General features: G+C 36.0%; 1 protein-coding gene across 2 annotated transcripts; it reads right to left on the bottom strand.

Annotated features, from left to right (window-relative positions):
• Positions 1-565: 565 nt before the first annotated feature.
• On the bottom strand, positions 566-12,748 carry LOC121264204. Of its 2 annotated transcripts, none has more exons than XM_041167284.1 (9): positions 12,604-12,748; positions 10,410-12,082; positions 9,937-10,297; positions 7,343-7,427; positions 6,287-6,343; positions 5,749-5,808; positions 5,424-5,645; positions 3,280-4,863; positions 566-1,420 (listed from the first exon to the last, which is right to left on the bottom strand). In XM_041167284.1, the coding sequence occupies exons 2-9, from the start codon at positions 11,974-11,976 to the stop codon at positions 920-922; spliced, it is 4,437 nt and encodes a 1,478-aa protein (XP_041023218.1). In that variant the 5' UTR covers positions 11,977-12,082; positions 12,604-12,748; the 3' UTR covers positions 566-919. The 2 variants fall into 2 exon arrangements, with proteins under 2 accessions (XP_041023218.1, XP_041023219.1); XM_041167285.1 differs by lacking the exon at positions 12,604-12,748 and adding an exon at positions 12,179-12,544.
• Between the last annotated feature and the right edge of the window lie 1,891 nt (positions 12,749-14,639).

The following is a 14,639-nucleotide window of genomic DNA, read 5'->3' as shown; positions in this document are numbered from 1 at the left end:
CTTTATTAAACTTACGTATAAAAGATAAAAAACAATTCAAGTTTTTTTAAATTTTAAAATAAAAATAATATCAAAAAATAATATTATAATTTTATAATATTTTTTTCAACTTTTTCTCTCATTTTCGAAAACCTAATAAAAATTTTAAATCAAACTATTTTACTACTGTTTACAAATAATCTCAACACTATTGATAGATTTATCATCTTATCTCATAGTATCCAAACGAGGCTTTAGTTTCTCCTGGAATATTACCAAACGAAGTATCGTTCCCCTTGATTCCATGAACACCCACTTGAAGTTACCATCATCATCTACTGGCACAGTTGGATACAGATTTATTTTGAGGAATAATTCACGCTGACAGTGCAGTTTCAGTGACTGAAGATTGGAGCGAAATGAATGAGTACGAAAAAGTGAAGCTCAAAAACCAAAAGGCAAAAGGGGAATGCCTAATACTTTTAGCACTTGCACATCAAACCACAGCCTATTAGTAGAACTGTTCCTTCTTTTTTTTTCCTTCATCATTATAAACAGTTTTCTGCTATCTCATAGAACTTCGTTGTTAGCAAAACCAGCCCCTTGAAATGAGGTCATTTTAGCCCAAAACTGAGATCAATGGAGAATATACAAGCAAAATGTCTGTACATGACCCTACTCCCGAAACAAGCATAAACAGAGACAAATTCTATCAATCGATGGAATAATCCGTCAACCACCTATGCTATAATGCATATCCAAAGCCTTCGACCCCAGCTCCACCAAATCAATCCCACTGTTTCTCATGCCTTCATAAAAAATATTCACCAAACAAGCCTAAGCTGACCTCTTTACTTCCACTGTGACCCCTTTTGCTTGCTAATTGGGTTGCTGACATGGGAGAAAGTACTACCAGCCCTCATGAGCATAGATACAGCAATCAATCAAGCCTATCTTTACCATCACTGCTGGAGCTTCCAAAAGACAATCTTACATTCAAACTTGTATTAGTTCTGTATGCACGCTTCCTTGGTTTTTTCAAAGTGGAAATGGCAAGAGGACCAAGGCTCAGCTGCCGTGCCATATCCATAGCATGTTTCTGCACAGTAACTTTTGTACTTGGTTTTTTCTTATTGCAAGATCTGATAGGACGACATGAAGACAAATTTTCTGTTGCAGGACCTTCACCTATACCTCTCTCTTCATGCTTAGTATTTGAGTTCAAAAGACGATCTGGTGCACATGAATCTAAACTCAACCATGAAGAATTACTAGTATCATCCTTTCCTTGATTAGACAAACCCAACTCTAGGGAAGGAGTGATGTCCTTTACAAGGATGCAAACATCACCTTGAGGATGACAACAGGTCATTGGTTCACATTGTTTATCACCACCAGAAGCAACTGTCACTTGATTTTCCACTGTCAAATTCTTGCCGTCCTATTAAGTAGAGACAAAACAGAAACTTGTGAACAAAAACTAAAAGGAATATAAATCTTAATGCAAAATAATAATTATCCTCCCTCCCAAAGTGAGAAAAAAAGAATGTCTACATAGGGTAAAAACAAGAGATGATGAGACGGAGAAGAATTTATTTATTTTTTGATAAGTGAGAAGAAGATGAGACAGAAAAGAATAAGAGAGCAAACCAACCTCATGGTGTCATAAACCAAATTCGTTGAGGAAATATATGAATATGCATAAAAACATATATGCTTCGAGTGATGCTAGATACAAGCCAACCCATAGGGGTTGGCTCGATTGTAAAGGCCTTGGGCTTGGGAGAATGCTCCCCCTCCATGTCTAAGGTTCAAATCTCCTTGGGTACAAACAATCTCTAGGGACTATCAGACTGGGGGGTTTTCCCCTTGAATTACTTGAGGTGGACTTGCGGAAAACTTCTTGTCGAAGGCCTGTGCACCCCTAGGATTAGTCGGGACACTGTTCTTGGACATCCAGTGCCAAAAAAAAAAAAAAAATGCTAGATACAAGCGTAGGGCGTGCAACCCTTGTGCAGTCCATTTAGGGGAAAAAATAAGTGAGATCCACCATAAAAAAAGTAGATTTTCTCAGGTGGGTCCCACTTTTTTTAAAGGGCCTACATGGGCTTGCACACCCTAGGCCTGCACAAATCATTTTCCTATGTTTTGGGCCAGGGTAGAAAATATAGAATTTCCAAATATGAGAGGGCATTTTTGCAAGACTAAGGGCCCGTTTAGATACTTAGAATATCTCAGTATATCTGTGAATAGTAATGAAATGGTTTGAGTTAAGATGTTTTATTGGGTTTTAAGAAAGAAGAGAGAAAAAGTTGAATATATATATTATAAAGTAGAAAAATTGTTTGACTATTATTTGTCAATATTATTTTTGTTTTGAAATTTGAAAAAGTAGGGATTGTTTTGTGTTTCGTTTGGGAGTTGGGAAAAGTTGTAATGATTAGATGAAAAAGTTGAAGATTTGAAATTGAAAAGTGTTTTGTGTTTGAGAAGGAAATATCTGAGGAATAATTGAGAATAGTTGTGTTGCCAAACAGACCCTAAAACTCAAGGTGCATTCAGTAAGGTGTGATTGGCCAAACAAATGCAGAAGCATAAGATTGTGCTGATTATTAATTTTTGAAGAAACTGGCCTTTGGGATTAGGCTAAGTGGTCAAGAGTGGCAAGGATGGCGATAGGTATTAGGCTTGAATCTTTCCTAACCCAAAATGGGATCTTTATATAAGAAATCAAAGAATTTATAAGGAAATTCAAAAGGCATAGCTGAAGTGCACAAGAAGTATACAAGAGAAAACACCTAACAAGGAAATAGAAATCAAAGCTGATTATCAAAGTGATGCACAATCCAGGATATAACCATGCTAAATATTAAAAAATAGCAACTACATTGAAAAAGATCATAGCCTACCTGCAATCAACAATGCCAATTCTAAAATAAGAAATGAACTTAGAGCAGAACGGCAGAAAAAGTATGCAACAGCAAACACCAAATATTTAATAAGAATGGCTCTTTTGAATGGATGTTTTGTGTGCAACCCATGTATTGAGAAAAATTGAGAGCGCAAAGTCCTATTCTAGTATATTTCTTCTTTTGAGGGTGCATTCTGATGGGTGGGTGGGTGGGAGGGCAAGAGGGGAACATAAGTTTGAAGCATTGAAGATATAAAAGGTCAGGGTTCATTCTGGAACACAACTATATAAAAAACAATAATAATAAAGTTCTAGCTGCAAAAAATAGAATTAGGAGCACTAATACAAAAAGGCAATGCTTCTCATTAATCAAAAGAAAAAGTAGTCACCTTATTTTGCATCTCAACAATTTGTTCACATCCTGATCCGTCCTCTCCTTCAGAATCAGCCATCTCCTCACACTCAAACTCTACATGTTCTTCAGTTTCTTCATCAGAGTCACTCAACTCTTCCTGTTCCATCACAATCTCTGGATGAGACTGGTCACCAATATCATCCACGTTGTATCTGCTGATGTTATTACTTGGTATTGTCAATCCATGGCCACCTGAAATAAGGTTGGTACTGACTGTGGAACAAGGAGGATAACTGATGTTTTGAGTTCTAGTTGCGGCTGCTGCAATTACTGACATTGCTGGATTATGTGCTGTCACATCACTGCTTTCCACACCCTCCCCCTTTCTGGATGTATAACTTAGGTGGATCTCCAAGTCTAGCTCATTAGCCTTCTCAGTAGGGGGATTAGGACCAGAAGCTAGACCATGACTTACTAGTGACTCGGTCTGGAGACCATCAAAAGGACTTTGAAGCTGACCAGATGGTCCAGATTTTCCATCCAAACCAGTAGATAGGTGTGCAGTTGAGCAGGCAGCAGCAGAATCAGTACAGACATCTTCAGTTCTTTGTAGCAGTTGTTGGAAGTCAATGCCAGAAGTTACTGAAGTAAAATCCTTTGACTTCAATGATTTATTAAAACGTTGAACATAGTTTTCAAGCTGAGGATTATGCACGAGATTTATATTCAACTGAGGCCGATTTCCTGAAAAGAAACTGAAAGAAGTAGAAGTACTAGTGCCGCAGTTCGATGGATAATGTAGCAAATGCCCATCTTCAGGGGCCTGGAAGGGTAAAGGATGCATCTGAAGATCAGAATCAGAACGTCTTTCATCCAGAAGACATTTATCCTTAACAACTTCAGATTCTTCTGCATGCGAATGTAAAACATTGTCTTGCAGTGGACCGCTTTCATTCCGTCGAGATTTTACTAAATGGGGGGTTCCCAATTTCACAGCACGAGGATTACGAGAAACTACATCTTCTATTCCAGAATTACCAATACCAACTCCAGCAGCAGAAACCTTAGTGGGTGCTCCAAACTGACAACCTTTGAAGTCTGTCTGAGAGACTATACGAACAGATCGTGGAAGATTCACAGGTGGCAAGTCCGGTGCTAATTTCACTATGCGGGAATTAGTGGCACTACTATTTCTACGAGCCCGATAAGGCCGTAAACAGAATGGGGATTTGTTGCTATTTGATGTCATAAAAGAAGCCGGATGATTTGGTTCCATGGTATTAAATGCACAATTTCTAGCGCTATTTACCTGACATGAACTATAGGGTCGCTGCGTATGCTGTGACAAAGGTGGAAACTTGTGCATGATACCAGTCTGGGGTTGAGCCTCTCTAGACCCATTATAGTTTAGCTGTTTACTGATTGTAGTCCCTTCTTGACGCAGTCTATCCTTAGGAAGTATTTTTTCATTGAGATTTGAGCAAGGATGAGCAGAAGAAATGAGACTGAAGGTACCAGGCCTCCAATCTGCTGAAGATGCCTGGTGCGTTTCACCTGCATTATCTACGCTATCATCTCCACTGTTATTCTCCCCGCCATTATTTTCAGCCTGATTGTCCTGCACCAAATACAACAATTGTCTAAAGTTAAATCATCGTTTACGCGCGCGCGGGGGGTGGGGGACCTCAATTGCCAATGAAGAGATGAAGCAAAGCTTTATAGTAAGGCTTATGAGCCAAGCCCCAGCCCAAGGCCAAAATTTTCCACCTTGATGAAACAGAGTAATGCTATGGCAGCTTCAGCAAAAGAAGAATATATAACACAATAATTGTGTTACTACCATGAACATGTAGATGTTACCGGGAAAGTCAAAAAAAGGTTATAAGCAAGCATTGTATTAGCATGTAATCTACAATTATAGATTATAAATTTCATAGTTTAGAGCCCCACACCCAATTCTATTCCACGTTACCATCAAACTTGAGAGCATAATAAGTGATGAAACAAGATTGTGCTATGTGAATTGGCCGGCTAGTTTACAGCTCAACCACAAATTCCATGCTATTACATAGCATTGTCCAACCATCAGCAACTCATTAGAATATTGTATAAAATGAATGGGAAAATATGAACGATTAAATGTTAATGCTCGTTTTCTGTCTTCAGAGGATAACAAACCTCCTTTTCAGATACAGTTTGCCAACTTGTCAGATCTGCAGTTTTGCACTTTCTTCTTCTAGCTTCATATAATCGTCTCTTCTCCTTTTTTGCTGCATCCTGCTTATATGACTTCTGAGTTCCAAGGGCAATGCGCCACTGCCGAGGTAATAAAGATGGATCTCTATGTGGAACAACAAATCTCCACACAGACATCCAATCCAATTTATAAAGCTTAAGTCCCTGTGTGCAATTTGAATTTTACAGTAAATCATACACTATCAATCGAATGAAAATCTTCTTAAGAGAAATACAAATAATCCAAAAAACTCTTAGTCAAATTTACCTCCTGAATGTATGCAATCTCTTCCACAGTCAATGGAGAGGTTTTCATTCTTCGAACTGCCTGCATGTAGTAGTAAACAACTACATTATATTTTTACCAAATGAAAAATGAGAACATAACCCAAAGACTTGTCTTGTAGACCTATCAGCTTTCACCACTATTCACATCGTGTTAAACAATATGACTAAAGACCACCTGCTGCAATGAAATATTACCTTTAAAATATCACAGGTTACAGTTTTTGGACATCCTAATATCGTAAATTTCTTTCAACCATTCAATGTGATGAATGCTCAATTGAAGAGTCAAGAGCTCATATCCGATCAATTTAATTAAAAAGATGAAGAGATCACAACCAAAAATGCCAAGTTTTTTTTTTTGTGGGGGAGGGGGGGGGGAAGAGAGAGAGAGAGAGAGAGAGGTAACCACAACTTAAGTTTGGATGCATTATCTGGGAAAATATCCACTTAAAAATAAGAATAAGTAGCTAGGTAATCAAGATAATTTATCTTCATTATGCTCAAGATTGCGGACATACCTTTATGGGATTTTCCGGTGCTTTAGATGAGCAGCGATTTTTTTGCCTAACAAAAATCTGCAATGAAAGTAGCATATGCAAATTCAAAAACACACTAATGCTTAATGCAGAAACTTACAGCGATGAATGATGAACTACAATAGGTCTCATGTCAACATGACATCCACATTCACAAATCGCAAGAACTCGCAAAAGGGCAACTCCTCTATTCATCATGATCATGAAGCTTCAAAACCAATTTCAACGATGGACCTATGGGCCCAAAAAAATAAGAATTTTTTTTTTTACCATATTTACCGATTATCACTTTAAAAAGGAAACCCTTAAAAAACGAACTACAAAATAATTTCTTCTCTCGTAGAGAGAGAGATAGGGAGGGAGAGGTAGAATAAATCACATATACTTACACCCATGGGTAAGAAAACTACCAACAATAGTCAACCAAACATCTAGGGATCAGATGTTTTAAAGGCATAACCTGTGCCACATCTAATTGGTCCAATATGGAGAACCAGAAAGGGGAATGGGCCAGGATTTCTTGGTTAATAAAAAGTAGGTACATGCAAGGAGCAAATTAAGGGTGCCCCAAGCCCGCTATACTCACTAAATTAACCTCAATATCTTTTATAATTTTAACAATAGCCCTACATACACGATGTATGATATAATAGGATTTTGACATTTATTTTTCTCTAATCTCCAGCAATCACCATTTCTAACTTCCCTTTTGGTCTAGGCCCCAAGCAGGTCTCCGCATATAGAAGCATAATAGTAGTTTCCATAGCCATCAAGTACAAAATAATTTCTATGCAGTCTTATGCAGTAATCTAGTTTCTTTCATCTTTTAATTAAAAGAAAAAAGTTTCTCAGCCACAGTAGTTTGGAGCTAAGCAAATAAAAGGTGAAGAATTTATTTGCATTTCCTTTTCCAAAACAAATTGTTCCTTCCCTCCTTAGCAGAGACAGCAGGAGGAATGATAGCACAAATGATAACCAATCTTAGAGCTTATCTGGACATGATTACCAGAATATTTTTCTTTACATGTCTAGAAATACCTGATTCTTCGACTTGCAAGGAAGAAAACGTTGTTGAATCGCCTTCCAATCTGTATTATATTCCATCAATCCCAGTGCTAATAGCCTGCATTGAATCCCAATATAAAACACAAGAAACTTCACAAACATCTCTTATAAGTTTATTATAGGTTTTAGATGTCAGTAGCCATAACCAGGCCCGTTGAAATAGTTGAAGGAAACAAACAAGCAACATAAAAGGCTAATAATTAACACCATCATCGGTAATAAATAGGATCTCTAGGCATATGTCTCTACATTGCGAGGTGGCGAGGACGTGGGATTATTTTTTTACAGGACTTGGATTATCATAGGTCATGCCTCTTAGATTGGTGGATTTTTTAGCTAGCTGGAGAGGTCTCCGAGGTAATTCACAAGTCGCAGCAATTTGGAAAATGGTCTCTATCTGCATGTGTTGGTGTATATGACGTGAACGATAGCTAGGGCATAAGAGTCTTGTAATTGGCATTTTTGCCCATTCTTTTATTAATAAAATCTGTTTATTTATAAATAAATAAATAAAAGTATATGGCGGAAACGAAATGATAGAAGCTTCGAAAACCAGAAGACAATGGAGGAGATGAAACTTTTTTCCTTTAAAACATTGTTCTCATGGGTGGGGGGCCATTGTTTGTAATAGACTAATTGTCCATGACTTTTTACTATCAATTGTAAACTCTAGTTAGGTATTTCTCATGTATACTCCCTGTGTAATTGGGCTTTGCCTACTCTTTATGAATAAAATACCTTGATTACCGATCAAAAAAATAAAAATAAAAAACAAATACACAAATAAATAGGATCTCTAGGGAACTACAACGACCAAAATAAGTGTCCTGTATTCCCATACTTTTATACTTGAAACAACTTTAAGGGACCTACAGCTTTTTTATGAAAGAAAGTATCCTCATAAATAACTATTTTCCACCTCTAATCAAACCTGCAGTCTTATAAATTAAATGGTTAAACACCAAATTATTCCACATGCTTTGTTATTAGACTGTTAAAACATGTATACATGGAATAACATCAGGCAGGCACCGTGGAAAATTTCAAAAAATAATAATTTTATTTAAAATGTTCTGAATTGCTTAAAATTAAAAAATAACAAAAAAATATGGAAAATGATAGGGATCCCGCTCATGGTCCCGCTCCATTTTTTTTTATTTTTTTTAGTTTTTTTTTTTACTTAGTGATTAAGAAAATGTTGTTTAATAATATTGTGAATTTTTTTCTTTTTTAAAAAACATTTAAAAGTGTTAAAAAAATGATGTGAAAAAAAAAGTTTTAAATATTTTTTGTTTTTTTTTTTCACACCATTTTTTAACACTTAAATATTTTTAAAAAAAAAAACTCAATATTATTAAATAACATTTTCTTAATCATTAAGTAAAAAAAAAAAAACTAAAAAAAATTTAAAAAAATGGAGCAGGACCATGAGCGGGATCCCCCAGCAGGATCCCTAGCATTACCCAAAAGATATTTAAAAATGGGCAGATGGCCCTAGCGGGGCCGACCCACGGTGGCTTGATCCAGGCCACCATCGGTTGGCCAGGTGGTGGGAGGAGAGCCTCCCCTCCCCTCCCCACTGCCAAGGGTGGCCACTCTGCCACCCATGGCAAGAACTTTGCTTGTTTTGGAATAAAATTTATTATTATTTTATTTTTTGGTTTTTGGTTACTTCATATAGACTTCAATGGGCTTAATTTACATATGTTTTTTCTATTTCTAGATAGGTTTTTTTTTTTTTTTTTTGGCATCAGGGGTGTCTGAGAAAAATGTTCCGACTATCTTGAGAGCGCACAAGCACTCAGTAAGGAATTTTCCACGAGTGCACCTTGGGTAATTCAAGGGAAAATTCTCCCAGTCCAATGGACCCTATAAATTATTTGCACCCAAGAGGCTTTGAACCTTAAACATGGAGGGAGTAAACCACCAAGACCAAGGCCCTTACCACTTTAGCCAACCTCTAGGATTTGCGTTTTGCAATATTAATAATAATACAACTACAGGGAGTAAAATGTTCAATTAAAAAGTACCATAAGTAATTTAATTTATACAAGCCATAGGGACTAGTTTTGGGTTTAATCTCATATTAAGATTAACTTTGCATAAAAATTAGTCATAGATACAAATCAATTAAACTGCATTCTTCCAAAAAATCACCTTGAAATGCTTTTATCTCCCACTGCATAAATCAACATAACTATCCTAATTGGTGAAAATGGCATTAGAAATTATGCAAAAATCATGAATCTTAGGAAAGATTCCTGTTCATAAGCAATCCTAAGACTTTCTTCAATATGCTATATTATAAGATAAGAATCTTAAAATCCTCTCAACTCCATGGTTTTTTTTTTTTTTAAAAAAAAAAAAAAAGGTTTCCTTCCTATTACTATCAATACAGAAAGTCAAATACATCAGCTTTAAGTTTCTTCTTAAACCTTGACAGAAGTAGAACTATGAAAAGTAATGCACCTTGATGTGAAGCATTTCTAAAACTGGCAAAAAATGAATAATCGAGATAAGTAAATCCACCAATTCAGTAAAAGCAATAAATAAAGCACGCAACTTACTCATCCTCTGCATCGGTGAAAAGCACCCGATTTACGACAGCTGCAGGGGGTGGTTTATGTGGAAATAATGATGGATTGAAGAAAGGGAAAAATCTTTGAGCTAGCTTTGAAATTTCTTTTGGAACTAAAGCAACCGATTGCCTCTTGGTACTTTCAACAAGTGCAGCAGCCAATGTTTTTTTAGGTGGCTGTTGACTGGGTGAAATTGGCACCGTTTTAACAGCTGAGGCAATGGGCCCCCTTAAAACTTCACAATTAGCTTCAGGATATGATGGGAAACAAGGAAAGGGAAACAGTGGTTCTCTTACAAAGGGAGCATCACTAGCAGATTTCACCTGACGCTGTCGATAGTCCTGAACAGCTGAGAAAATAATTTCAAACAAATGAAAAAGCATACTACAGAGGTTAAACTTTTGAACAAGCATATGATTTCAAAAACATGAAAAACACTTCAAACATTCTAAATGACATACCAGTATAAACATCATCCATATACCTTCCAGCTAAATTGAGTGGAGCTACATCCAAGATGGACAGTACAAGACCGCTTATAAAAGGCACCCAGGAAAAGCCCTCATTGTTTTGTAAGGAACCCACGTGCCCAATAGAAACATATTCACATCTCCCATTAGAAGGAGACATGTTTTGAGAAGCCGCCATCTGATTAGAGCACGCTCTTTGTGCATCAAATGTAGCACATGATTCTAAGGTGTATTGTGCAGGGGCAATTTTGGGAAGTTCATCTGGCACGGATGAGCAAACATATGGAGGGTAAAAGCAAATGCTAGGATATGGGACATTTTTCCATGCTAATACTTCATTCCGTTTTTGAAGTATCTCAAAAATCAGTCCACGAACCTGGGAGGCAATGTGTTGCCGAGAAGAGTCAAGAACACACAGAGAAAATACTTGAACGAGAAGTTGCACATGCTCGTGTATCAAACAATGTAACTGGCCAACTTGATGGGGAGTAAATCCTCTAATAAAACCATCTTCCGCTGTACAAGAATCAGGCATTGAGGTTTTCCCATCAGTAATAGGGAAGGGTGCAAAGGGTCCATTTGGCAAAACTGGCAAGAGGGGACGTAGTGGCCTCTTTGCCTGTCCTGAAAGCTTCTTTTGATATTGGGCAGAGTCTTTTTGCCGCCTATTCTGCCTAGTTTCCGGCCGTCGTCCAGTTCCATTGCACTCCTTTTGGGCCTTTTCCCTATTACATTCATCTACATCACTCTCCAGCAGCTCTTCAAGCTCTATCTCAAAATCGGCATCATTATCTTCATCTTCTTCATCAACATTTTCATTCTCTTGATTTGACTGGCCATCGCCATCTCCACCATGTAAAACAGCAGCAAGAAACTTCCTGTACTCTAGTTCATCATCAACATTTTGAAGGTCATCATCATCATCAGTTTCTTGAAGAAAAGTCTCCAGTTCGTCAAGCGAGAAACTTGCAAGGGAATAACGGGCCCTAGTGCGTGTGCAGATAGCATCCTCATTCTCTAAATCTGATATGGGCTTTTGGGAATATTGTGTATTACTTAACTCTCCAATCATAACATCATTAGAATCAGCTCCAGTGTCATTTTCCTTTGTTTGGACGGTACCAGTTTTTAATGGAGAGTTTAAGGCAGATTTTCGCTTCTTGGGATTTTGGGCAACAGAATTTTGCAATTCCCTCTCACACACTCCTTCGGGAGAAACTGTAGCTTGCATCAATGTTTCCTCTTCACCGTGCTCAAGAGCTCTAATGACATAATTTTGCACCTCACTAGTTGGCTTTGATGGATTATTTCCTTCACCAATATCAACAATCTTTCCACCAGTGTCAAAAACATTCCCATTCAAACCATCAATTTCAGAGCTCAAGCTCGAAGAAGCTTCTGGTGAAGGGGTTTCCTTTAGAAAGGGATTGAAATCTACATCTTCATCTTCATCCTCCTCAGTTTTCAAAGAACTTTGATGGCTTTCAGAATCAGGGCAAGCATTATGACGACTAACATGCCCAGCCTCAGTTGATTGTGCATTTGAACATGTAGACATTTCAGATAAAAGATGAAAGCTATGTGCTCAAGATCCGTATAGACGTCTAGATGCCATGACAAGCCCGAGTATCCACGAAATGAAATTCAACACAAATGCATACCACACGGAACCATTCCAAAAGCATAAATTAATACAATTTCAAGTTAAAAAAAAAAAAAAACATCAATCTCACGTATGCACGTTCATCCATGTCAGTGTACCTGTTCAGTATCAATAGCTGATCAATCCAACTTAACTATATAACAACTTAATCAGCAGGTTATTTCAATAAAAGGTAAATCTTAACATGAATGCTACTTTACATCTCTAAACGAGACGCCGACTAGATCGGATTCGGCAAATTCCAACAATGTGATGAGCTTCTCGAGACCGAGAACGAAAATAACAAAGGAAAACCCAAAAGAAAATCAACAGGGAAAAAAACGAAGTAGAAAAGGTAAATTCAACAACTAATTTGAGTGCATTGTCTTCAAGTCTCAGGAACCCTAGAGCCCAAAACATAAAGAACAACGTGCCGAACCAAAAAACATCGGGAAACCATTCTGATAATAATATGGTGGTAACTCTATGGATGGCATCGAAGCCAAAAAACAAAAATATAAGTTGTTGATGGACGATTACGTACCAGCGGAACGGTTGTGAGAAGACGGAATTGGGCGCTCCGGGACCGTCAACTCTGTCGTACTAGGAAGGGAATGAGAATGGAAGTTATGAAACAGAACCAGGCGACGTCGTTTCTATCTGTTTTGAATGCAACACGCACCGTTTTGAGTGCAGGGCTTCTTCCCACCGGTTTCTTTGCGGGGCTGATTGAAACGGAGGGCAGGCCGATGGACTTATGAAAGACTATAAATTAAGAGTTACAATATGTTACACGATTTGTTAATTTAATATGAATATAACATAATAATAATGAGTTTGGGTTTAGTTTTAACGAGTTTGAGTCAAAACGGATTAACCCGTTAAGACACAATTGCTTAACAGGTTAATAACGAGTCAATTCGTTAAGAAAGTTAAAGTTATAATTACATCCTTATACTTAAAAATAAAATTGTTAAGATTTTAATTTCGATATTTTTATTGTTTAAATTGTAATTTTGGACTTGTAGTTAGTTTTATATTTTTTTTATAAATATTATAATTTTAACATTTATATAAAATTATGTTAAACTTAATTAAGTCAAACGGGTTACTTTCGGGTCTGTTCAGCCCTTTACGTAAACAGGTTGAAATGAGTCGTGTTATATCAACTTATTATGTTAACGTGTCGTGTTAGAGTTTGAAATTTTTACACGATAAGCTTAACGGGTCGTGTTCGAGTTGACCCATATAATATAATATACATGCCTTGACATGACACAAATACCATCCGTTAACACGACTTGACACCCCTACTATAAACGGTTTCTACTTGGACCAATCATAATAATTCCTTTTTTGACCAATTTATTTGTTGAGAAAATATCAATCTCTATTTTGTCGAGATAAAAAAAAATGAAAAATTATATTCAGTAGTTCTACACCACACAACTGTTTTTATTTATTTTTTCCTTTTTGTCTCAATAGGTATGTGGTGTAAGGCTGCTGAGTAGAATAACTCAAAAAAGAAATATGTTTTGTCGCCATATTTTGACAATAAATAAAAAACATTGGTTTTATAAATTATCAAGTGTATCTATTAGAGCACTCTCATTAGATTAGCTAAAAACTAAATCTATTGAGTATTTAACTATTAGAGAGCAAAATATGCTCATAATGGATTAGCTAAATAGTGATTTTCAAAATTTTTTTCAAATTTGAAGGTTATTGTACATACATCAAATATATATTTTATTAATTATTTCTCTCTCCCTTTCTTTCTATCACATATTTTTATCACAATTAGTATATTAATTTGAGTTAATGATATATTAATTTAATAAGAATATGATTATTAATTAATATATAATAGGTAGAATAGTAAAATATGATAAAATAAAATAAATTAATAATTAAAAAATTAAATATTTTTAAAATTATTAGTTATTCATTATTATATAATGATTAAATGTATAATCTAATGTGGAGATTTGATGTGAATAACTAAAATCAAATTTATCTTATATTATTTTATTGTTATATAATGTAAAAATAGCTATTCCAATGTGAAAATTTATGTAAATGGAATAGCCAAAAGTCAAATTTTTCTTACATTTATAAAAAATATCTTTTAACTTTGGTTAATCTAATGAGAGTACTTTTAGCTGGTTGTTAAATGAATCTTTATTCCATTTATTTTTCAAACAGGATATCTCCAATTAAATCTTAATAGGATGTAAGCTAAATTCTAGATGAGTAATTCTACTTATAAGCTAGTGTAGAAAATACATTACTTACACTATTGAGATGATGGGATTTAATTTGTAAGAGATTTGAATTCTAAATGTTTCTGTTGAGATATGTACATATGAATTAGCAAGTTGGTTAGGAACTTATTTATTATGTAACACGTGTAATTAGTTTTGTATATATAGGACAGAAGTTAGTCTTGTAATTTCCTAATTCATTTTTAATCGAAGCTCAGAGAACTTTCTTGTCAGTAGAACGTGAAAAAACACTCAGGGTTGGCAATGGTTCCCTTCTTCTTTTCTTCTAATGGAGCCATATGAGGATTTGGAAGC

This window comes from Juglans microcarpa x Juglans regia, chromosome 5D, assembly GCF_004785595.1.
Source record: "Juglans microcarpa x Juglans regia isolate MS1-56 chromosome 5D, Jm3101_v1.0, whole genome shotgun sequence".
Taxonomy (NCBI): Eukaryota; Viridiplantae; Streptophyta; class Magnoliopsida; order Fagales; family Juglandaceae; genus Juglans; species Juglans microcarpa x Juglans regia.
The sequence above is the reverse complement of the archived record's forward strand: the minus strand, read 5'-3'. Positions and strand labels throughout refer to the sequence as shown.